The sequence below is a fragment of the Carassius carassius genome, chromosome 35, assembly GCF_963082965.1.
Source record: "Carassius carassius chromosome 35, fCarCar2.1, whole genome shotgun sequence".
Lineage (NCBI taxonomy): Eukaryota > Metazoa > Chordata > Actinopteri > Cypriniformes > Cyprinidae > Carassius > Carassius carassius.
In genome coordinates, this window is record NC_081789.1 from 21798897 (window position 1) to 21825842 (window position 26946).

A 26946-nucleotide genomic window follows, 5' to 3' on the forward strand; every position below is an offset into this window, starting at 1 on the left:
GCACCAACGCCAGATTTGCCAGCAGAATTGGCAAGAAACTTGTATTTGCTATCAGAAACTGGCTTCAGCCTTCAGAACAAGTTGAAAAGATACAGATCTTACCTTTAGTCACGTTTGGCAACGTGAGGTTTTTGGCTAATACACCAGCTCTTGGCACTAAATACGAGCCATGGGGAATACAAACACTGTAATTTCATGTGCTTTTCGTCCGCCTGCCAACACTCCCGACTGTGCAGTTGTTCTCGGTGGATTTTGCATTATGCACACAGACTGATATTCAAAAGTGACAAGAAAAAAGGGAAGTGGGTTTAGTGTTTTATTCTGGGAACAACATATGGTGCAACCCGGGACATTATTATAAAAGCACGTTTTTCTCACAAATGTTGCTACTCAATGCAACAAAAAACAATCCAAAGGTCACAGAATCTGAGCTGCAGACTTTAGCATAATCTCGTGAATATTCAATTTAAAATGTAAAAGTGTACCACCACCATGCCAAGACATTTTGAGAGGATAGCATGAACCCAGCTGTGTTCTTGTGTGTGTTGTGAAATGAAAAGAAAATTTGAGGCAAAATGTACTCCAAAATCATAATTTATTATTTTCCTCACCTCATTTCTGTGTCGTGCCTTTCTTTTCTGCAACACAAAAGATTATTTTCTGAGGAATATTCTAGCTCTGCTTTTCAGTATAATAAAAGTGCATGAGAACTGAAGCTGTCAAGCTACAAATAAAATTGACAAAAGCACCATAAAACATGGTCTTTTGAATAATAAACACAATTAAAGACTCACAGGAGCTCATACAACAAAATAAAATTCAAAGAAAGACAAGCTGAAACAAAAATCGCAACCAGCGCTTTAGAATTGTATTGTTTTGTAACTCAGTTTAAAAACTTTTATAAACCCAGTTCAATACAATAAAACCTTAAAATGAAAAAAAAAAATTACTAAAAGTGCTCCTCATACGCAACACCCTTCATAAACAAAAGCAAAGGAAAATATATTTTCCTGGATGTAAACCAGTCGAACGTGAGGTTTTATTTTGAATCAAGTATTTCATTAAAAACCTCCAAATGTAAACCTGCTTACCCTAGGCCGCGATGACTTCACAGGTCTCCAGAAGTGATTGGTTGGTTTTTTATTGTCAATGTCTTGCAGCAGTGTTATGAAAAACTCTCTCTGTGGAGTTGAAGAGAATAGCTGATGCCATCATATTTCTGGATGACAAATGAAAGTGGAATACACCTGGAGGCATTCGGGAAGTGCGCGAGGGATTTGACACAGCCAGAGCGTCTGGTTCTTCAGGAACCAAATAGAAAAGAGCATCTTTCCCATCTCGTAATCGTCCTGAAAGTATAGAACTTGATCGAAATGCCTAGGAACGACAACCTCAGGGTTAAAAGCAGTCTTATTACTACTTATAGATGTTTAATAGCTAATGATTAAAGATGAGGGATCAACGTAGAACCGTTGTGTGTGTATATTTAGTGTCTTAAATTATAAATTTTATTTTATTTTCAAAATGTGAGGCATTTCTGAGTGAAAATGTATTGAACAAGAAAAAAAAGAACAATTCACCCTCACTTTAGAAATGCCTGTAAATGTTATTACCAGTCAATACTAGGTTTTGAATCAGATTTCCAGGACTCTGCAGAGCAACACATGTCAGGATCCGGTAGCAGAACAGACTGAAAGCATCTCTTTTCTCACATGCTGATACGTGAAAACTAGACATTGTAAAAGGCAGGGTGAGAGATGGCACATCCCTCCACTGAGAGCTTCAGCAGATCACTGGCAAGATTCTGCTCGCTGCAGACAGCAGTTTCCTTTTAAAAAACTGCGGAGATGGTCTTATCTTATCGGGTTCAAGTGCCAGATAGACGCGAGACTCTGTCGGTGTGTGATACACAGAGATCTGCTTTTGATGGATTCTGATGAATTCTATCATGCTGGAAGTCCACGTGTGTGTTGCTCAGCTCAGAGGATGCAGTATTAAATGTGTCCCGGGGACCTCAGGGTTTATTACAGTCCAATGCAGTTATATTTGTTCTCAGGTCATGCTGAAATACAGTAAATCTTGAGACAGACTGCAAAGCATCACACCTGTAAAGCCTGACAATGGAACAGTTTAATGATCCTTAGGTTTTCTGTTTTTTTTGTTTTTGTTTTTTTTATTACCATATTTGATACATCAGGCATTTACAGTGAAATACAGAGCTCATACATAAGGAGAAGAAAACTCTTCAGTTTTATTTAGAGGCCCAAACTAAGCAAAAATAGTTGCTGATTAAAATATTTTTTTATGCAAGTTCATGAAACTTTTTAGCCCATTCCCCATAAATAAAATAAAATAATTTAATGTTTTTTATTTTTATTTTTTTTAGAGTTTGTATTTTTTACTGATGAATAACAATTAATAAAACCGAATAAACTTTTTTTTTTTAGTAGGCCTACAGTATATTGTTTTGTTATTGTCTATTTATTAGAGGAAATATGAAATGTCACTTATACGAGTTCACAATAAATATCATACCGTTTATTCATATTCCTTCAACAAGTGTGACTGCTTCATTCATATACTTAATCACAAAAAGTGTGAACATAAGAAAGTTGTGAATGTTGCAGTAAATTCAAAGAGCACACGCCATACCATGTAAGGAAAAAAGGCGGAGAATAAACAACCACGAACAACCTCATTGGTTCTCACAGCTTTTGTTGATGCAGTACTGAACTCAAATAAAAAAGCACACAATGATAATGTCCTAACCATTCTATGAGAAAATAATTATCATAAAATAACAAAATAAGAGCTCTGTGATCTTTTGTAGCAGTAGTGATAGTAGCACACTTAAAAATATATATATATTTCAAAGTTATAAATAAAACTGATTATTGGAGTGCATTTTACAAGAAAATAATATTTAAGTCTTTATTCTCCTAAATCCTATGTTTATTGTGCATTTTATTTGTAATTACTTGTGAAATTTTCTTGCCATTTCTGATTGAAAATTGCTTCAAAGGAAATCCTATACCTCATATTTTTCCAGCTATGGTGGTAAACGTATGTAATTAAGAAGTTATTGTATTTTTCTGAAGTGGCTCACAGGAAGGAAGAAAGCATTCAGATCAGTGACGTTGCTGTTAATGCATCAGGGAACTGTATGCGGGTGTGTGGATGTGGGGTGCAGGGCTTGATATTTACACATCGGCTATGCCTTTTCCTCTGACGGCTCCCAGATGGCCACTGCTGCAAACGCTGGCCAACATGGATCTTTACCGAGACGTCTACCAGCCACTGTGGGCAAAAAGCAAATACTATGAGCTTTTACCGGCGCTCCATTATTAAAAACAATATTCTCTGCAGATCGTTGTATAATAATCAAAATACCAAGAAGGGCAAAGGTACGACTCACTCAATATGAGAAAAACACAAAAACAGGTGTGTTTTCGTTAAATGTCATAGATGGTTTCATCTCAATGGAGGTGGGTATAGAAAAGCAGTTTGTTTTGTGGATAGATGTCACTTTTGATGTGGTTTAACATGTCTTGATCTAGTTCTAGGCTTTCACAGATGAGTCTGGTTTCTGTACATTTATACCAGCAAATGAGTGTTTACCTCAGGAGCCGAGAGAGGGGGAAAAGGGGCTCGTTCATGACTATTCTGTAAATCAATCCTCATCTACAGCTTTCTTCTGCAGGTGGGACATTGCTTTGAGGCGATAGATTGAGTCTCAGCAGACACCTCGAGTGCCTCATCACCAGCAGAATGACCCCATAGTCTTCTTCAGATCGTGTTCTCCTCATAAGCTCAAACAGATGGGGACTGCCACTGTTTTAATCTCTGTTTTACACGTATACTCTTCTAGATGTATATAAATGTTGACAGCAACTTAGTTCTCTTTTTAGCCGCATACATGAAAGTCTGCCAACCTTGAGGACTGATGCATATTTGTTTGAGCTAACTGAAATACAGAGGTCTCAAGAAAACTTTGCATTGTGCATTAAAGATTTAGTCTAATTAACTTAAAAAAATTCAAACACACATAAATAAATCTGAAATAAAAAATAAACAAGTTAATGTTTAGAAAAAAAAATTATAATGAAAACCAAAATCCATGTTAATTCAAAATATTAAACTAGGATAGTTTATCAACAATACACTAAGACTAGAAAATCCAATGCAGAGTTATTGTTTAATAAAACTATTACTATTAATAATGTTTTAATTTTTTTGCTGAATTAATAAAATAAAAAAGTATATTAGATGAAACCTAAACTAAATTAAAAGTTTGTTTCCATTGCGAATAATAAAAAAGTTGAAAATAAATAAAAATGTAAACAAATAAAATTGACTGAAATGAAAAATAAATTAAACATAAATAGTAAGATTTAAAAACAAAGCAACACAATTTTTTTTTTTTACATTTAAATGATTAAATGTAAAAAAAGAAAGAAAATTAAACATTTCACAAAACTGAAAATTTTTAAAAACAGAAAATCATACTTCGAAATACTAATAAAAAACTATTATAATAGCATATAAATAATACTAAAGTAGTACTGCTTCCAAGTGGAGGTTCAGTATAAGAATTAAAGTTGAAAGTAAGTCATAAAATAATTAAATTCTTTAGGCAAATCATTTATTGTTAAATTTCTATGTACATCAGTAGAAATATTTAGGGAATATTTAAAAAGTGGGTTTAACAAACCATTGGACACGTTTGAGTATATTATTAAAAACAAACAGTTCATATTATTTCCCCGGTTCCTTCTCGTTTTGAGTTAATTGGCACTTTGACTCTATTTTCATTATTTGATTATCAAAATTAACCAGCCCTGACACCAACCATTTGTACGGTATCTCATTCCAAGTTTTTCTCACAAAAGACTGCGAGACAATTTTCCAAAAGAAGCAATATACATTTTATTGTAACTTCTGTACATATATACAGTTGAAGTGCGATACAGCTGCTAGGTGGCGCTGCAGGACACTCGGATTGCACTGCTACAGGTTAGGCCACTGCGGCCAGGCTTGTCTTTGGCTTAAGTGGACAACAGATCATTACCCATGAGCCCTCAGAGTACCGGCTTTCTGTTACTCAAGGTCGCTTATGAACAGTAAATATGGCTTTTTGCTAATTTAATAGCCCCAGAAATTGTTGCAAAATGCCACAAATGCAATTATTACACACACACACACACACAAAAAAAAATACTAAAAAGACAGTAATGTTTAAGCATGAGACTTTTAGAGACTCTCAACACTGCAAATATTTGTTGACTTAATTGTATGCCCCTCAGTAGGACACCCTCAGCATTACATACAAAGGTTTGAAAGACATCTCGATAAAGAGTGGAGAATATGATTATGAAGGTATGAGTGGAGAAAACATTGTGAGAGAAGAAATCGAGGCAGAAACCCTTCGAGGTTAGAGATCGCTGGGTGATTAGTGGCCCACAACTCTGTGTTGAAACAGACTCTGCCTTATATAAATATATAACGATGTGTGGAAGTCTGTTAAATCCGTCCTGTCAGGCTTCATCTCTGGGGAGAGAGGAGTGGGAACAGATTACCGGTGAGAAAGCTTAGAAAACCAATTCTACCGCTCGCAGTTGGAGTGTAGGGAACTGTGCACCCAGGAGAAGACCATAATCTGCCTCGGGCACGGATTTCGCCCCAGATTTCAGTGCCAGACCAAAAATCCTCTTGAAAAAAAAAAGGCAATGCTAAAACTGACCTTTAACCTTTATAAATAAAGGGAGGGAGAGGTAGAGCCGATTTCTGACTATGCCGTAAACAGCTGGTAAATGTGATTTTCCTAATGAGAAGTTAATCTATCTGAATCCTCTGTGACATAACAGAGCTTCCTCTCAGAGAAGAAAGAACTGATACGGCATCACAGGAAAATACTGAATCTTTAAATATCACCGGGCCTTATGCTGCCTTTAAATTGTGTCAGGATGATCATATTTATGAGTTGAGAGTACATCAAATTTATTAGGTGGGAAACTTTGAGCACAGAACTGCTGAATGTTAATTAATGGAACATGGTGAAAGCTATTGGAGTATTGTATTGAGCATGTCGAATGCTGGCTGATTTTGTATGCATTTTAAGATAAAACTAAAACAATAAAATAATTTTTTTTCATTATTTTTTTTTTTATATATATATATTTTTACATTTACCAAAAAAATACTACTCTTTTAGCAGTCATTGATTGGAGGTTTAAAAATTCATAAATACAAATGTTCCTGGATTTGAAGGCAGCATTATGATAACTGGGAAAAATGCAATGATAAAAAATCATAAGATGAAGATGAGAATGAAGAGAGAGAAGCACCTGGTAATGCTGCTGCCACTTAGTGGTGTTCCACTGTTCTACATTGAGACAGAGTTTACACAATGAGACGACTGATCAATACCTTATTCACATTATAAATTCATTATAACACAGATAAAAACCTATAAATCAATAAATATTACATTTCAAACTCTACATATAGTTTCTAATTTTACAGGAAAAGAAAAAAAATGTTGAATCCTGAAGATTTTGCAATACATTATAACTCTTTGGGAAGATGAAAAAGTAAAACAATAAAAAGATCCATCTTTATGTTCAATCAAAGCATAACGTGAAGAAAGAACAGCCAGTTATACATGGAGACGCTTTACATTGGACTGCTTTGTAGGCACATAGGAGTGTATTTCTGTTCTCTACTGGCTTGGAGCTTTTCAGTCATTTGTTGGTATTCCTTTGAATGTCTTTCCCTGTCAAAGTCTCTTCTTGGATCACAAATAAATAAATATTCCTTTGTGAGTGCACTTTAATCTAACCATTTGAGACAAACCAGCGCTTTGACTGTTTCCTGATCCTAGAGTCTGTCACCTCAGCAGTGTAAACACGCTGAAAACTTAATTTCATCACAGTTTAGAGCCAGTTCAGATTGCACACAGATCTACATGTAGCTGCAGACAGGGCTAGTGCGTTACAGCACTGAAACATCTTGAAGAATGAGTCCCAAAGGGGAAAGAAGCAGGATGTGAAAACAGCCAATATCCCATCCAACAGCACAGAACAATGCCATATTTTGATGCAATGAAGAAATGACTTACAAACTCATGGCCAAACATTTTCTCGGTGACTCTAGTGGTGAGCTAATCGACTTATATCTGAAACTTTGTGTCAATTTCCCTGAATTTAAGTACATTTTGAATGGAAATAAGCATTTAATTTCAGTTTCATAATTTAATAAAAATAATAATTTAATTATATATATATATCCCAAGGTTTCTGATCCCCTGGGGGATTTCAAACAGAATTATCTGGCTCATTGTTTTGCAATGTGTCAATTCTTCTTGCAAATGTGTATAAATCCCCCTCATTTGTTGATTGAGAAGGCACTGTCTGCGCTATCTCGCAGGATTCCTTCTGGATGGGGTGGCACAATGCTTTCGGGGGCCGTGTGCCCCTGCTGAAAAAGCTGTTTACAGGCCTGTCACAGTGATCCCTTTTGTTTCCTGTCAACGTCTCGCTGCGCATCTCCCCGATGATGCGGTAGCGTGCAAATCAGATAAACAGGGCATGACAATCCCACTATGTATCTCTGGAGATAAGCGCGCAACGCACAAAACAACCGGTCCTTCCTTTAAAGTGGAAATCTGAAAATAAGAGAGATTTCGTCGGATAGAATCAGGGAAGAGACTGCAATCAATTACCGCAGCATACATGGCAGGGAGCTATGATCTTAATCGGAGATGAGTAGCTGGGTGGGATTGTGGGCCGTGTGTGAGAACACCTCCGTGGCAGTGCAGACACAGGGAGGGGCGTCATCAATAATAGTGCAGGTAAGGAGGACTCAGGCAAGGTCAGGACAAATATGTTTCCCCATGAGCAGACAAACTGCCACACGCACACAGAAATAGCTCGCGGCGTAACCTCAGTCCGATTCTGGCATACCGGCCCAGATTCATCCACGACGCTCCATCCAGGCACCCGGAAGGGTCTTTTAAAATGCGGTCTGGGGTTGTGTTGGATAATCTGCTCCCTGAGAAACAGTCCTCATCTATCAAACCCCATGCACGTCCTCCAGGATAGACAAACAAGACACAGAGAGAGCGGCCAATCGCTTGCCCTTTTTCTGACTCAGTCCGTCTGCTTTTTTCCCCTCTGTTTCCTATCTCTTGTGCGCAATCGCTGAGCCGTTCATTCCTCGCCTTCTTCTACGTACGTGGAGGGGAACCAGCCCACCTGTGGATGAGACAGAACAGAAGGAATGAGTGATTAGAGGAGAAGGTTGCGGGGGGTATTACAGGGGATTTGCGTCACTTCATTGCCTGGATAACCTTGTGGATGCGCCTGCTGCAAGAGGAGGGGAGGAGGGTCGGCACTGGATTGTTTAAGCGTTTCCAGTGGCTGCACACTGGCCTGAGCAATAATATCCAGCAGGACAGTATGACAGAGCTGTTTTTCTTTGATCGGCCAAATCAGAGAGGAAGATGGAGTGAAGGAAACTATGTTATAGATTCTTGTCCTGTTCCTGCTATGGTCTATGTCAGCCTAAATAGGTGTCATGCTAAATTTCTCACTTAAAATGCAAAACTCACAATGATATATATATATATATATATATAAAGATATAGATACACACACACACACACACATATATATGTATGTATGTATGTATGTATGTATGTATGTATATGAAGAGTTTATTTGCAAAAAGAGATAAGATTTTCAAAAATGCTGTTTTTTGTTATGTTATCATGTTTTTATAATGTTTTATTTTTGTTGTTTACTGATTTGATTGAGATTAATTGGAATACACAATGAAAAAACGTGATTTTTGAAAATTGTTAAAAAGGGAGTTATCAGTTTCTGCAAACTAACTCTAAGTATAAGATATATATATATATATATATTACATATTATTAATAATACAGAGAAATTGAAGTTTAAGCCATATCAAAACAAATTATTTTTTTTATATTTTTAAATTGTTACATACAATTTTAACTGTTATTATTTTATTATTAATTGCTTTTGAAATATTATTAAAATGTAATATATATCATTATTTATATATAAATGCACCTAAAAAATATTCCAAGACTATCACTGGTCATTTTGCCAAATCAGCTAAATCTATATTAGTAGCTGGATTAGTAACAATAGCATATTATAAAATATAAAGTCAGCATAATTAGCAAAACAGTGTAGATCAAACCAAACATTTACATTTTGCAAGGCATAAAAATACATATATTAGATCAACTAATGGGTCCATTCTTATTGTTGAGCCCTGCATTTGATATTCAAAATACTATAACTATGTGAAGCTGGAATTTGAACCTATTAAATTTTACTTTAGGTTGGACTGTCCATCACCAGGCAACAAAAATAGAAACCAAGCATCCATCAAAACATAATTTCAAACACCACTCTTGACAATCACAGCTGGTTAGGACAAAACGCAGTATTAACAAGGGAGAGATGTGATTTATTGGTTGACGTTTTATCGTGTCACACCTCGCTCACGCACACGGAGGCAACACATGAATACAAAAGCCACAAAGGAAGTTCTGTCCATTTCTGAAGGAGGCAGGGGAACCGTTCAAAGCACTGATCCCAAAATCTATTACTGGCATCCATAAAACAGCCCTGAACGTTTTATTCACTAAATTACACTTACAGCCTCCCTGATGAAACCATTATAAGACGGCTCAAGAGGCTCAAAAAAACATTTGACAGTCCGATGCGCTTTAAGTACAAATAAGATTTTGGGCTCAGTATGAAATAATGCCACTTAATTTGATAGCAATGCCATTTTTTCTGTGCGCTTTCAGTTTTCTGTCATTCATAGCAGGATGTCTGTCTTCTCAGATCAGAGAAGAGAAGCATGATATGAACAGACAGTACTTTTTACATTTATTTACAGTAAGCAGCTGTTCTGTGACTGTGCACTGAAAGCACTTTATATTTTAAAATAGACATTATACATTATATTGTTTTTACATATTTAAAAACATTTAAATAAACCTTCACTAAATATTAAATCTGTTGAATTAATATTGAAATTTACAATACCAATTGAAATTTTCTTTTTTTATATCTTTTATAATGTAATTTATTCCTGTGATACAAAGCTGAATTTTCTGCAAAATTACTCCAGTCTTCAGTCACATGATTATTGAGGAATCATTCTAATATGCTGATTGCTGCTCAAGTAACACTTCTTGTTATTATCCATGTTGAAAAGAGTTGTGCTGCTTAGTATTTTTGTGGATAGATGATAACTAGCTTGAGCACATAAACAAATAGAAAGCTTCAAAGAACAGCATTTATTTGATATAAAAATATTTTGTGACATTGTAAAATGTCTTTACTGTCAATTTTAATCAATGTAATGCATCCATGCTGAATAAAAGCATTCATTTCTTTAAAAAAGCTGTAGTGTATTATCTAACATATAAGGAGTATTTAATTTTTAATTTACTTTAAAATGCAAAAAGCTTTTTTTTTCTCAGTGACGATGTGATACGACACGATCAACTAAACATGCCATAACATGAAACTGTCACAAATTCGTAAGACACTGTTTGAAACATCTATGACTGTTTAATATGCGTCACATACAATTTATGCAGTATATAATATGCAGTAAGCTAGTATGCATCCTATTAGATTTACAAACACACTCACCCGTCCATTGACTTCACCCTTCCACCAGCCATTGGCTCCAGTTTTGCTGTAGATCTTCACCACATCACCCTCCTGCAGAGACAGTTCCCGCATGTCCCGAGAGCAGAAGTCGTAGCGGGCGATCGCCACACCCATCACCTTAGGAGCGAACACTGTAGAGACAAGAAAAAAGAGTGAAGCAAACATCACAGGACAAAAAGGAAGATGAGAATCGGACGAAATTAACCAGACAAACAAAAAGTGGATAGATGCAGTGGAGTCATCCTGTACTGTCTCCCTAAGGACTCTTGTAATCACCGCACTCCTTCATGTGTTTGCCTGCCTTAGCACATCCACTCTAAATAAATGATTCTCGTGAATCTGGGACGGGTCCAATCACAGCTGAAGTGGCTGTTTTGATTATGTCTTGAGATGTGTCAACAGCATAATCTGCTGGGTTAATTACATTTCAGACGACTTTTCCCTCAAAAACACATCATGTTCCTTCTAGCAGCTCACTGACGTTTTGTTGGACCCGTTTGGCGGGTTCTTTCTAAATGCGGTGGGCTGAGGGAAATACGTGGTGGCGGATTCAAATGAGCCTTTGTTTTATCGGACTTCAGAGGCTCTGAGGACTTTGTGAACGGCAGCCAGAGAAGCTAGGCCTCCCGCCAGACGTGTGTTGATGAGATCCGCCTCGGTGCCAGGATGCTTTCTCTTCAGCTGTTTTAAAATGAGCAAGACTTGTACAGACAGAGAACTGACTGCCAGTTTAGCTTCCGTCATGCTCAAAGTGAGAAGTTTGTAAAGGAGAGAGAGGGATGTCACAAAGTTAGCCCGACTCCTTCCTTTTCATCACGGCTCCCCTGACAAAAACTGCCCGTAATGACGGATCTAATAAGCTAACTGCCTGAAATGAGATAATGATGAGTCCTACTGTCAGTCAGTCAGTATCGTGCGGATGACAAAGGACATATGGTGCATGTGGCTATGCGTTAGAGAAGATGATAGCGGCTGTGAGATGATCTATAAACAGACACGCTCAATGAGATGGGAGACGGGGTTAAATGCAGGGGGTGGTGTATATACATGGCAGCTTCAGATCTCCTGTGACCTTGACAAAACAACACCAAAGGACAAAAGAAAACGTGTACCTGTACCTGACCAGAATGGGGCGGTAGAGGGGGGGGCAAAGCTGTAGCCGGCGGGAGTTAGAAAAGACAGCCCGCAGAGCAACGGGTCTGAGGTGGGCGGAGGCATGGGCGTGGTGGGGCGAGGCGGAGTGAGGTAAGGGTGGGGGCAAGGGTAAAGAGAAGAAAAGCAAAAGAAAAAGCATGTTTAAGTCAAATGCCACATTTGCAAGCAAACAGAGCGTATTGTAAACAAATGCTAAATTCTTGCACCAACACTTGCCCTTGCCTTGTTAAGACTGTCAGTCCAAATCTGATAATATTAGTTTTTTTTTTCAAATTTGAGCATAAAGATGCATGATTAATTGTTAAAAGATGGCAGTCTTGATTTGAACTACCACACAATATTATTCCAAAATACAAACATTCAAAGAATTACTTGAAGGAAGGTGTATAGTTTACAGATCAAAAAAAATTAAATCAACAGTTGATGCTTTAAATAAAGATTATATTGATACACTATTGCACCAGTAGGTGGACTGTTAAAAAATGCATTTGTCATTAAATCATTCGCCCAGTAATGAAACAAGTGAAGTGTTTATGACTGAGTCATTGAATCTTTCATTCAATTATGTTTTTTAATAATGCATTCAAATGAATTATATATATATTTTAAACGGACTGCAGCAATTAACATTGTGCCAAACCCTCTAGTAAATTATTAGTAAGTTATTTTGTTTTGTTGTCTATTCAGAATCATGGGAGAATCAAGATTTGTCTACTTTAAATAAAAAATAACATGAAACCTCTTTGAATATTGAGACTGATGGACAGAACGGAGAATAAAGCAGTATCAAATCTGTTCTAAACACTTACAATACACAATATGGGCATTCGGTTATTTAAATCAGATCCCAATTGGAAACAGAAATAATCAGATTTGAAATGACAGTGTGAACATCTTCAACATTTGTGCTGTTGTCTAATAAGGCATTGCAGTTTAGCGAGGTGGCTACTTATTGTCATGCTGTAAGACAATATCTGTATTGCTATGATGCTGTTGTTGTTTTTTGGTGTGGGCATACGAACACAACTAATTTCCCTAGAAACCATTGCAGACATTTCAGAAAACGAAAGAGCACCACAAATCAGTTGCGATACACAATGTGGATATTTAATTATTTTGATCAGATTCCGATCGGATACAGATATGTACAGATCTGGAAAGACGTTGTGAACACAGCCTAAGAGATTCCCACCAGTAGAACACAAATGTCAGCTCTGGAATATGTCTATTCATATCCCGTTCCGCAGAGAACTATCGGTAAGGTTTGTGTTTACTAAAACTCCAGGAGCGTCTGTGCTCGACTGTGGCAGTGAAGCGAGTTCCCCTCGCCATCTGATGCTCCATCTGACCGGCTCAGCCCAGAGCGTCATGGACCCCCACTGTGTCAGGAACACAATATGTTTGGAGGCAGTGTAACTCAGTTTAACTAACAACACGTCAATGAACATTAAACAATCTGATGATTAGGAGTGTGTATGGAGCGTCAGGCTTAACTGTTGTTTTAGAATGTGTTCCTGGCCTACTTTTTAAAAGGTGCCACATTTTTGGAGCATAATGACTAAAAAATAGCACCTCTAGATCAATTTTCATTTAATAAAAATACCGCAAAAATAATAATAATTTCATAGGTGGAGCTTCCCTTAAAACAATGACTGTTCTTTTTTTCTTTGAAATAATGTGGTCTATGGAACATCCAAAGTAAGATATAAAAACATATTAAGAATTTAAATTGGGTCAATTTTAAATTCATGATTGATTTTCCTATTCCTGTAATTTTCCTTCTGACTCGTCTGTATGTTCTCTAGCAAGCGGTTCAACTCTGACTGGGTTCAGAAGCATTTCATGTCTTTCTTAAACACCTGTTCAAAGTTTTGAAGGGACAACCCAAGCTGAGGCTAACCCGGGCTCATTAATTTATGCAGGAGCACATGCTGTGTGTCTCCAAAAGGCCTTGTCTCTGACCACTACCCAACCTGTGATGTCCGAGCCGCTAATGCGCACTTGAGATTCCACCCACGTCACTCCAGGAGAACCAAACACCCATCCGCCCACTATTCAGCAAACTCTGCCAGTCTCAAACCTCCCGTCTACAGCACATCGTTATCCATAACGTAAATATTCAAGGTTATGGATTTGCCGTCCAACCTGCGTGCCTCGCTTCACATTCGATGGAATATAAGTAGAAACGCATCAGAGCTGACAGCATCTCCAGCGCTGGCTGTATATAAATAAATATGAGGAAGGAAGGGGCAACCATCAAGCAATTTGTTCTCCTTTCACCTGCGAATTAAAGCCACGATTGAGTCCAACAGGAACATTTGAGGTCACACTGTACAGACTGCTTCCGCTCTGCAATGCTGATTTTTTTCTCTTGCTATACGCTGCCTACGCATGTTCAAGTTTACACTTAAGAGTAGATGCCCCTGATGCTCTGTATGTGGTGTTCCCCGTCTGCTAGCATGGTTTAAAGGTCTCGTGCAGAGGTTTACATGAAAGACTTGTGTGCCTCCGGCAGTCTTCTCAAAGACAATTGCATGTAATTTGCATTATAAGCAGACACTGAAATGTAAAAAAAATTAAAGAAGCTGTGCTGCATGGAAATGGACCTTGGAGGAAAAAAGAGAAAAAAAACAGAAGCAATGCATACTGGGAGATCCATTCATTGGTTAGAGTTGCTTTGTTAAAGCAGTGAAGTGTTTGAGTGACGTCCCCCCAGCTTCTCAATCTGCCAACATTTCCCAATTGCGACGAGACCCTCGCTGTGACATATGGAGCTACAATAAAATCTCATATAAGCACTGATTGTAATGCGCCATAAACTCTCAGATCAGGCTGTAAGCACAGCTCAGTAGTTCAGGGTTTTACTAATAGCCCATGTTTGAGGATTTTCTTCATAACTGGAGAACAACAGAGGTCTCTAAGGAGCTTTCATTATCACAAAGCCATGAACAGACAGAAGATGTCTTAAACTTCTTTGGACAGAATCAGCTGACGTGAATGTTTAGCTAACGCTGCAAGCATATAAATCCAGTTTTTAACTTAAAGATGAGTACTACAGACTTTTCATTTATGCTTATGTATATATACAATGTATAATTCACTAAAATATATAACTTTTTTTCTCCCTCTTCAAATCTCATCACATGGGGAAGGCAATTATTTCAAATAAAAATTAAGAAAATAATCAAAAAGTATTGGGTAGGGTTAGGGTTGGTGTAGAGACGGCTTATACTGTCCCAATATGGTGGCATCCATTTAATTATTTGAATTAAAATTGTAATTTACACTCAATACGTTATTTTTACATACTGTTTTATAATGTACTACAATACTGAGGTGCAGATAATTGCCTCTATTTGCGATAAGAAGCATAAATAGCAAAAAGTACCACTATTTTAGTGTTAATAGAATAGTGTTATTTTCACTTAAATAGCATTACTAAGAGAATACTGCAATTTGCACTTAGTGTAAATATTGCTTAGTGCAAACAGCCACTACCATATTATAAATAGATAGATAGATAAATAGGGCATAGAAATCTCATTTGTTATGACCTCAAGATTGAGAAACTCTGCTATTTCCTTGTGACATGTATGTTAAAACACGTATTTGCATTCTGATCTCCGAAACATAAAATGTGAAATCAAAGCAGGAATCAAGCATACTTAGAAGTATTTGTGCTCATACTAGTTTATGTTCAATTCATGAATTGTACCTTCTGGTTAGGAAAAACGCTAAGAGAAATCATAGTGCTAAACATCAAGACACCTGAGAACAAGAGTAAAGATCTTGTCTCAAATCCACATCAAAGAGCTCAAAGAGAAGAAACACTGCTACCATAGCAACTGCCCTGGTGACCATAGCTACTGTCCATCACAACAAAGTCACGTGTTTTGAACTATTGAACACAAAATCAAGAACATCATAAATCACTGTTTATACTCAAACTAAGATTAAACAAACACCCTGAGGCTTTTGTGATAAATATAACAAGCGCATGTTTTGTTATTTCTGAGTTGTTCGTGTAAATCTGCAACTAGCAATCTCTGTTTTTGTTTGCAGGGTACGTACTGTTGGCTCCATTCTCCGCCTCTCGGTAGGCGAACTGCAGCGTCGTATCAAGTGTCCTGAATCCTTCCCGCAGAGAGTGATGTTTGTAATACTCGATCAGCTCCTGCATTAAACAAACCCATACGCTCAACATATTGTCAGTACGCATAAAAGGGTAAATATCTACAGCCATTAAAAGGGAAAATAAAAAATAAATATATGAACGGATTCAATATGACTCCAGCATTTGCAATCCAATAATGTTATTTAACTGGCATTTGCAAGATCGAATCTAAAAGCGCTTTCAAAAAGAAGCTGACAAAAAACATTTGATTTTTCTGCAGAATAGAGACATTAAGCAGCGTGGTTTCCTAATGCCCTTTAGAAGGCAAACAGATGACAAAACAAAAGGGATCATAGAAATGATACAAAGAGATTCCAAACCTAATAAGCTGGTATAATGCAAACATTTATCTTTATTGCGCTGAACTTAAAAACATATGAGCGTAACATTTACTTTTCACTCTATATGATAAAGATGTTTTAATAATATTCTGGCACAAAACATTAGCACTTACTAAAATGCTTCTGAACTTCCTGTTTTCTGCAATGTGGAAGAGTCCCTCCTTTGTTAAAATCTTGATGTGTTTCACGTCGTTGTTGTACCTGTGGGCCATGAATAAATGATGAGAGTAATTTTCTGGTGATCATTGCGATCGATGCTGCCTATCCCCTATGGGGAGCTGCCATAGTAATGCATGGGGCAAAGAGCTATTCATGCAGGGAGAAGGGGTCGATAGCGAGGGGTGGGGCGTCTCCATTAGTCCTTGGATTAAAAGTTACGAGCTCACATTTTTCAGAGAGAAAGAGCACAGGACCATCTAAAATCACTTTGGGAAAAAATGCAATCTCACGTGGCAGCTTTTGACTTTAGGCCTTGCGCTTGAACACACACCCAATAGAGTTGTTCTACTGTTGTCTGGGTTTTGTTGTTGTTGTTTATTAATATTGTCGTGGGTGGAATATTGCTCTTATGAAACTTTTTCTCAAATGACCCATACTACTTTTTACTAATTATTTGATGTTTCTAATTACAAGGTAAAATAAAGAAGTTTGCAGTTCTAACTCACTTGATGCTGATGGCATATTCGTTAAACTCTCGGCTTCTGTGACGGACCAGGTATGTGCTGCTCGTCCTGTTGAGCAGTGCTTCCTCTGCCTGCAGCCTCTCCATTGGGCCTGCAAACCTGAACGAAAGGTCAGAGGTCAGAGGTGAAGACTTGATGGGCAATATATGAGGTTAATAGCTAACGCAATTATAGTGCTGACCTGAGGTTGCACCCAAAATGTCACATGTATTCACATTCAAAGAGAAAGGGATTTTTCACATAAGAGCAATATATATATATATATAAGGGTAAGTGTAAAATTACAGTATAAAAATGTTTATGGTAGTAGAAAATCCTTTATGAAACATGTTTTTATTTCATTTATATTAAAATTTACAGTAAGATATTTGTATATTTGGTGAGATTCTAAGTTTTATTGAATTACAATTATATATTTAATTACATATATTACTGTACATACATAAATTTAATGTATTTATAGTATAATGAAGTATAAGATTAATATTAGAATAAAATATAAATAGAAAAAAAAAGGTAGATGGAAATAGTATTCTGGTAGTGAGAATAAAGATCATACCAAGGCTGAGAAGAGTAGTCAACAGGTTTGGGTACCTAAAAAATAAAAAGGGATAAATAAAGAGGTGAGAAACGGGATTAAATAAAGAAAGTAGAGCACACATATGTGCGCTTTTGTTCTTGAAATTTCACTCAACCTGATTTTCATTCAGTATTTTTAACTCACATCTCAAGTCTGGGACAATGCAGCTCATATTAGTGCTAAAATCTGCCCCAGTTACTGTATCTTTTTACAACCACAACTTTCTAAATGCACTCATAAAGATAACCTAGCATATTTTTTTTTAAATGACTTGAACATAATTATGATTGTAAATCTTCTTGCAAATAATAGCAGGGCATGTGGACAGAATGTGATAACACGCTATTCACAAGATAGACCAGTGTTGCAGTAAATAAACACACAATCACCCACAATACATCTGTCATTCAAAGACAGCCCTGAAGTCGTGCTTGCATTCCTAAATCATTTGAAAACAACATGCACACAAGGACATGTCTACCTTGCCTTGATCATATTTGTTTTGTTTGGCAGAGAATCGTTTTAGCATTATAATATAATCTTGTATTTGTACTCACACATGGGCATGGCTTCACTGCGTCGCTTGGAAAGAAGCCAACATCCTTAGTTGCCAGGACTCTACCCTGAAACCATGGCAGATAATTACATTACGTTCAGCTGGGCAACTCCTCCTCAATAATTCAGTAACAATTAGTACTTAACACGACACGCAACAAATTTACAGCCGAGAGTTCATCAGAGCTGAAAAAGTCTTGGGAGAATACACCAGGAATACCAGAAGAATGAGGAAACAATATAATGCATCCAGCAGTCAGTTTTTAATGATATATTATTTAGTTGTAAAAAAGAAAAAGATGAAGAGAATCCTAATTTGAATACTATCCATTCTAAATAGTATATAAATAGTATTGTTTTGGATGTTTGTTTTTCTTTGTTTTGTTTTTTTAATTGCATTTGTAAGGAACGTTATGCTGTCGCTGAATATGTTTCTCAAAAATGAAAATTTGCTGAAAATTTACTCCGACTCAGGCCTTTCAAGATGTAGATGAATTTGTTTCTTCATTAGAACAGCATTTTATCATTTGCTCAAAAAATTGATCCTCTGCAGTGAATGGGTGGTGTCAGAGTTAGAGTCCGAACAGCTGATAAAAACATCACAATAATCCACATGACTCCAGTCCATAAATTAACATCTTGCTTGCAGATTATTGTGTTGTTTTTATCAGCAGTTTAAACTCTCATTCTGACGGCACCCATTCACTGCAGAGGACCCACTTTGATGTGATGTAATGCTACATTTCTCCAAATCTGCTCTGATGAAGAAACAAATTCATCTACAACTTAAATGGCCTGAGGGTGAGTAAAACTTCTGCAAATTTTCCTTTTGGGGTGAATTATTCCATTAGATAATTAAAATTTAAGGTAATACTGTACATTTAGAAGGTAGATGTTAACCTGCAAAAAGCATGTCAAAATTAAATTTAATAAATTGATAGTACATTGAAAATCAGATACACTTAATGCAATCGGCATGTTTATTTAATTGACAAATAATTTATATACAGCTACTTCTAAAAATGAAAATGATCGTCCTGTCGCTGATATAACAACAATTGATGGTTCTCCAACCCGTAGTGCCAGTAAATTTCAGATCTTTCTCCTCCTCCTCAGACGGTCTTCCAGGGAGACGTAGAAAGTGCATTTCTGTCTCATCTACCTTTTCTTTAAACAAATTTGATTTGTAAGTGGATCCTTAAGCAAACCCTCCCACCCCCAACCCCAATGCATTTAGTGCATTGACATTTTATGAGCACCACACGATGCCGCCCCACTATTGGTTGTTGCTCAGATAAGGGCCTAATAATGATTAAACTCATAACCCTGTTAGATCAAACAGATGGCAACCAAAGGCCCAAATGAAATTACATTGAGTGATTGCGTTTGTCTAGGCACCAGAGCGGCAATAATTGTCTCCGGGTTACCAGGGCTACCAGGGCTCTGATCGTCCTTTGCTCCGTCCAGAGCTGCCGCAGGACGCCGGATATTATGAGGTCTCAGGTGACACGAGCAGGTGTAATTTTGCATGAGTTCAAATTGAATAAATCCACTTCCGGGTGCATGGGACAGCTGGGCGTTCAGAGCCTGCAGCGGACGGCGGTCTTAGAATGAGGCAGAACGAGATTAACATGTTAAAACAGGGATGTGGAGAAGCGTCCTGGACAGCTGGACTCGTATGATGGAGAGGGATGTAGGGGCATTCGAGTGTGTGCCAGGCTCTGCCAATTCTCTTGGTCTCTGGACAATCATTGGCTGCTTTCCTCATTTCCTTGGCGTGTAAATAACCAGAGCAAGAGGAGTGGGCATCAAGATGGACTGCATTGGCTTTTGTGTCCCATCCCAGAAGAACATTTGATTGCTCAAAAGTTGCACTTTCCATAGTTCAAGAAAGATAATCCCTCAATTGTTTCAACTTTGTCTAAAACTTGATTTGACGTGCGTGTTCTTGTAAATCTATGCAAAGTTTGTGATACTGGAGACTTGTCTTTATATATATATATATATATATATATATATATATATATATATATATATATAGGTTAGTTTACCAGGAAGAGAAAGACTGTAAACTGTAAACTAAATGCATATATCCACTAAAAGTTAAGGAGCACAATAGGACAAAAAGACACTTACGTATGTGTTGTGGTTTACAGGAAAATTATTAGCGTTGTACTCCAAGAAAGAGTTAATCATTACTCTGAATCTATTTATGTGACTTTCTTTAGTGTGGCTCATGCCAGAGAACTGCATGTGCACCAACACCTCCGATCAAATGACAATGTGACAAATGAAATCTGTCATCAAGCGCGTGTCTGCTCTCTGGGCGTTGTGCTGGTCCGTGTTGTTTTTGTATGGCTATGAAACCTAGCTCACATGAGCTTTCTTGTGTTGACAAAGGGTTGGATTAGTTAGCATTTCACAGCGAGTCACGCTTAGCAAAGCATAACAACACAGCCGCTCGGCCTTTACCACAAACACGAGAGGCAATCAATTAGCAGCTGAATGCATGCTAGCGTTATTCTTGCAGGGCTGTATGACTCGAAATGTTTATGAGGAGCGAGTTTAAGATGTAAAACTCTCTCACCTTCCACCAACTGCTACGGATGTTTGCCTCCATCACCTCGATGACATCACCAACCTGGATGTTGAGCGGTGGGCCAGAGAGGGGGCTTGGAACCCCATAGTAATTACGGATGACCATCATCTTAGGGAGACCTAAAAAAAGAAAAATGGTTAAAATAATGTGTGTGTGTGTGTGTGTGTGTGTGTGTGTGTGTGTGTGTGTGTGTGTGTGTGTGTGTGTGTGTGTGTGTGTGTGTGTGTGTGTGCGTGTGTATTTGTGTGTTCAGCTATATCACCAACAAGCATGCTGAACTTTGACAGAGTGTCATTACTGCATGTTTTGACACTCTGCCACATAAAGAACAGGTTTATGTACTGTACGTGATGCTGTGATCATAAATCACAGGTGACAGCAGAATCACGTCAATCCATCATAAAAATGTCAGCAAGCTCATGTTTTGTCTCGAAAGTTCATGCAGTCATGCATGCAGGGCACTCATGCAGACATACTGCTCCACAACCTCCAGAACCTAGCATTCAAATCACTGCTGGCCTTGTTTGCACCATTACTTGATCATTTTAATGAATCAGATAGTTTTATATATATAAACTATTAAATAGATTAAGCTTATATCTAGCATATAAAATAAAAAAAATATAAAACAAAAATATTTATGTTTATAAAATAATCAAAATTTATGCTATCAAATAGCATATAAAATAAGTTTAAAATAAATAAGTACTATAATTACTCAAATAAAACAAAAGAATAAATTATGAATTGAAGCTAAATAGAAAAATAATAAACTAAGAAATAACAAAAGCACATAATAGAATTACTCAAATTTAAACTAAAATTAAATATTAAATAGTAATATTCAATATATTAAAATAACATTTGAAAATAAGTTACAAGTTATGTAAGAAATAGGTTCAAGCTGTACAATTTGTAAAGTTAAACTGAAATATAAATTCAAGCTAAATAAATATATTAAAAAAGCAAAATATGATAAAAATAAAAAAGCACCACAGAATTACTAATAACTTTAACTATAATTCAAAATAAGAATGAAAATAATTACAATTAGAGCTTATTCAAATTGTTAATAAAAAGTCAATAATATTAACAGGTATGCGGCATCAAACTTGCATTCGAAACCCTTGATTATGCTATTTAGTGTCTACGTTTTTGTGATTCAGATACTAAAAACAAAATAAGTTCAAGTTAAAGTAATACAATTATAAAATGACAACTGAAAAATGAATACAAATTGAAAGTAAACAGGAAAGTTTTTTGAAATAAAATAAAAAAATTAAAAACTGAAAATATATATACAGTATAAAAGCACTTTCAAAAAATGTATAAAATCTGTAATGTGTAATGTTAAAAGGCAGGCTGTTGCATCCTGCTAAAAACCATAGCTGGCCTTGTTATGTAAGTCCTTGATCATTTTAGCGAATTAAATACTAAACCAAAATCTAAAATAACCCATGCCTCCGCTGACACAATTCATTCTAAGCAAATTCCCCCCAGAGTGTTTAAAAAAACCAGCTGACCATAAACATCAGCTGTTCAGTCTGGCGATTACTCTAATTAGTATTAAGACCATTTTTTATTAATTCAAGTAACTGGATGCACAGGTCTCGCGCTTCGGGCAGAACTGTGTGGAGCGGACAGTTGTTCAGACGCTCCAGTGAGCTATGAATGAGTGTGTTTGTGTGCGCGGGGCTGCTTTGCTGAAGGGTCAATCGTGATGGTCTCAGCTGGTTGCTGCAGCTCTATATATTCTGCCATTCTGATGATGAGAGGCGATGTAGACTCTCTTAATGCAACCAGCTGTGGCTGAAGCCTTCCAGCCCAGCATATCACCCAGGCCCTGGGCCTTCGAGCACAGCTGGCTGTCTTTGAAGACGCTTTATAAACAGTGTGAGCGTGTGCTTCTCTGTAGGGAAGCGTCTTACTGGCATGCCATGCTAAGAACCTTTGTGCACAAGGGCAAAGAGTCAGCACCAATAAACAATAAAATGCACTTTTGCAACAAAACAGCTCATGAAAAGGTCTCCTAAAAGTGCTAAAAGAAAAACAAAACAGCAGGTTTTGAAGTTTGCAATACAAAAGAGCTCACTCCTCTCCTCAAAAAACAACACTATGTCTGGTATCATTCATGCATAAATATAAAGCTATTGCAGATGAAATTTAAAAAAAAAATCAGCTGAATGAACAAGCACTGTTTTGCAGTAAGGCTGTTTTTTGATGAAGACAAATCTAGTGGCTCTGAACAGGCAGGATGGAACTATTTTAATTCAAAAGGAGAGATTCCCATGACAGAAAACACTACACAGAGGCCTTCTCTCACCATAACTTTAATGAATCTACCAACCCCAATATTGTGTGGGATCAGGAGGCCTCTCGTGGCTCCATGTGCACAGGGTGACTTTACTGAGCCATAATGAACTCAGGAGAGGCGTATCGTGATGGGAGGCGGTTGCAATTTAGCTTGATTCACACATTTATTTCAAATATTCATGATGCTATTAATAACAAGGGCGAGGGAGGCGTGAGCGTGACGCTCCATCGACGCACAGATGTGCCGTCACTGAACCTGTATCCCAGGTAGACCTCATGGGTATCGATCAACTCATCAATGGCGTTGTGAAAACATAATTACAGATCATGTAGCCCTCTTTACAGATGGGTGGAACGACTAGTGCTGAACGCTATCACTGATGGAGACTGAGCATTTAGTTGAGCTGCAAATACAATGATTCTCAGCAGAGTTGACTTTTTAAAAGGAATAATATGACATTTACTGTTTGCAAGACAAATTAATATCTCAGGTATATAGGGATATATATATATATATATATATAATTAATGTTAATATATTAAATCAGCATATTAAAATGATTTCTGACGGATCATGTGACACTGAATACTGGAGTAATGATGCTGAAAATTAAGATTTGATCACAAGAATAAATTAGATTTTATTATTAATAGAATTTATTTTTTTTCTGTATTTTCTATAAAATAAATGCAGCCTTGATAAAACTTATAAAAAAAAAAAACTTTTAGAAAAAACTAAACTATTAGATGTGAGAATTAAGTCCTAAACATGAGACATTAACTTTTTTTTTTTTTTTAAGTTATTTTTATTGAGATTCGACAGGGAGGAGCACTGGGAGGAGAGAGGGGAGCGGGATCGGCAAAGGACCTCGAGAAAGGAATCAGACTCTGATCACCATGAGCACAGCTGCACTATTAACACTGACAAGACTAAACTTTTTAAAAACTGCCTGTGCTAATAGTTTAAACTTAGGGTCAGGAAAGCTTTCCAGAGCTTAAGACAGCCACATAATACAATTAGACTGCGTGAACATACACTGGAAGAAGTGGGTTAAGTCATTTGCACCGAGAGATTGTGGGAATTCTAGACTGTATTGTCTAATACGGTCCTATCTTCGCAGGCAAAGCTAAACAACAGAGCTACATGGGTTAAATGTTTTCCCGCTCATATCTGATTTACATCTGAATCCAAGTCCTAGTTACATGCATGAGCTTGCCTTCCCAGCAAACAACAACACTACGGCTCAATGACTCCAGAATAAAAATACTCAATCTAGCTCAGATCAGAGAAGTATGTAATGTACAAGACTATGCATGTGTTTTGTAAAAATGAAACTCTACAGCCATGGAAATGACGAACTTAAACATTTCAAAATCATCCTTTACTGATCCACTGACAAAAACAACAGCAAGCTGGTTTGTAACAACGTGAGTGAATAAATAATGACAGAATTGTCATGTGTGGGTGAGCTGTCCCTTTATGAATGCAAAATGTGACTAACTGTGTGTTCGTGATTTACCTGTGTCTCCTCCACGACCGGGTTGTTTTCCGATCTGTAATCAAAATAAATAAATCACATGATTCATACTGTTGCCAAACACAGACATTGTAATGCATTAATAATTTGATGATTAAGTAAAACTTTGCCCAAACACACAATTAGTCTCATCATTAATTTTTGACAAGTAAACACTGTTTGTCACACCACTGTACAAAAACACGTTCATCCTTTAGCATACGCACAAAGATGAAGAATTTCCTCCATGCAATTTACCATCAGTGTTGAACTACACTCCGGGCAAATTACATGTCAATATCCTTATTACATGCTATATAAATTACAATGGGTTTGTTATTGCAAAATGATGACCGTGCAATTAATAAAACTGGTGTGCAATTAAATAAATGCACAATCCATAACATATATATCACTCTAAACTGCAATGAACTCTGGGCTAGAAACAATCTCATAATGTTTCCCCATAACCAGACAATCAAACTTTAATAAAGTAATATTTCTTCAGTAACAATTCCAGGAATGAAGCCACAGCAACTTTGAAATGCATTATAAAAGAGAATTTTCTATTTTAAATGGTAATCAATAGGAGTAAATGAGACCCTGAAGGGTAGATCTAGATTCACAGATTCACTGGAAAAGGAACAAAACCTCACCTGTGATCCAAAAGAGCTGGAATCTGCAAGCATGTTGAAGACAGGCATGGTTAGAGTCAATCTACACTGTCAGATGAACACACTGTACAGACACTGGCATTAGAGTGTGTGGAACACATTGTGCTGTGAACTTTTTTCGATTTGTTTTGTTGTGCTGCAGGTACTTTACAGCTGTGTGAGCTAAATTGACATGAGGGGCCGGACTAGATGGAGTTGTGTACCAGGAGCCAGTCTCATTGGCTCCCGAGGGGAGAGGCCGGGCCTGTGCTTGGAGCGTACACTGTGAACTTTGTCCTGTTGCACTAGTGTACATAGACACAGGCACGCACACATACACACAGAGTGGAACCTTGAGTACAAAACAACAAAGAGACCTGATTTGACAAACACACACCCTCTGCGTGGAGCTTTTCACACTTCCTTCATTTTCAGTTTCTTGAAACTTCCAGTGAAAACATCCTCATTTGTATTTAAATTTTATTATTGTGTTCTCAAGAATCCTAGGGATTTTATAGAGTGTTATTGGAGTACAGTATGTTAGCACATCCACACATTTCCTAAAACGATTTGGGAATGGGAACTTAATATTCAAGTAGCAGATCAAGATTGGAATATAGTTTGGGAAAACGCAAAGAGTCTGAGTATATGTAATAAAGTAAGAGCTATTCAGCTCAAGATTCTTCACAGGGCTCACGTTTCCCCTTCCTAGTGCAGTAGATTTACGGCTGATTTATCTCATTTTTGTCCCTTATGCAAGAGCAAAATATGAAGTCTTACTCATTGTCTGTGATTCTTTAACAAGATACAGAGGTTTTGGTGGAGGGTTTCTGAAGAACTGAAGACAATTTTGGGTGTTTCTTTGGTTCCGGATCCAGTGTCTTATTTACTTGGAATTATTCCTGTAGGTCAAGATAAGTGCAATATACAGGCTTTTTAATTTTCTTATTTTCAGTGCTAAAAAATGTATACTTTTACAATGGATCTCAGATAAAGCTCCCTCTGTTAGGACGTGGTATCGAACTATTCTTGAATATGTGTCATGTGTCAACCTTTTTGACATATGTTGATCTTGACATTGCTTCCATCCTTACAAGTGGATCTATGGGTGTCATGATTTATACTGTTAATTGTGCTATAATCTTTACACATTGTCAGCAGTTCAATATTCTTTTATTTTCCCTGACTTTGTTGGTTTTTTGTTAACCTGTTGTTGTCATTATGTGAAAACTAATAAAAACATTTTAAAAAAGAATCCTACAGATTTATTATTGTTCAGTGAAAAAAATAAACTGTATATATATATATATATATATATATATATATATATATATATATATATATATATATATATATATATATCTACCAAATATTTTTTACTTTCCATATCCCAGAAATATATATTTCTTTATTTTTTATGCCTATTTTTGGGGGGTGAAACCTGTAGAATTCTGCATAATGAACTGTATGAATGTATTAAAGCTACACTCTTATTGCTGAAAGCACAATCAAATTAGCTAATGGGACATGGGATGTGCAGAACTGATGGGAGTTCAGAGAGAGCTCAGCTGTGCATAAAAACGGGAACAAGGAAATTCTACGGCATCCCTGACTAATGCCTAGAACAATAAGAGCTGGCACTGTTGGCAGGC

The 26946-nt window shown here is 36.9% G+C and overlaps 1 protein-coding gene across 1 annotated transcript in view; it reads right to left on the reverse strand.

Annotated features, from left to right (window-relative positions):
- Positions 1-6494: 6494 nt before the first annotated feature.
- Positions 6495-26946, reverse strand: part of LOC132115643 (guanine nucleotide exchange factor VAV3-like) — a 61543-nt gene continuing 41091 nt past the window's right edge. Inside the window, exons 18-29 of the mRNA XM_059524054.1 lie at positions 25467-25599; positions 25298-25363; positions 24645-24678; positions 20800-20930; positions 18215-18280; positions 17637-17671; positions 17060-17176; positions 16508-16595; positions 15951-16053; positions 11843-11923; positions 10704-10855; positions 6495-8252 (exon numbers count right to left, since the gene is read on the reverse strand). Coding sequence (XP_059380037.1) covers positions 8208-8252; positions 10704-10855; positions 11843-11923; positions 15951-16053; positions 16508-16595; positions 17060-17176; positions 17637-17671; positions 18215-18280; positions 20800-20930; positions 24645-24678; positions 25298-25363; positions 25467-25599 — 1051 coding nt within the window. The 3' untranslated portion in view covers positions 6495-8207. The remainder of the gene's footprint in view (positions 8253-10703; positions 10856-11842; positions 11924-15950; positions 16054-16507; positions 16596-17059; positions 17177-17636; positions 17672-18214; positions 18281-20799; positions 20931-24644; positions 24679-25297; positions 25364-25466; positions 25600-26946) is intronic.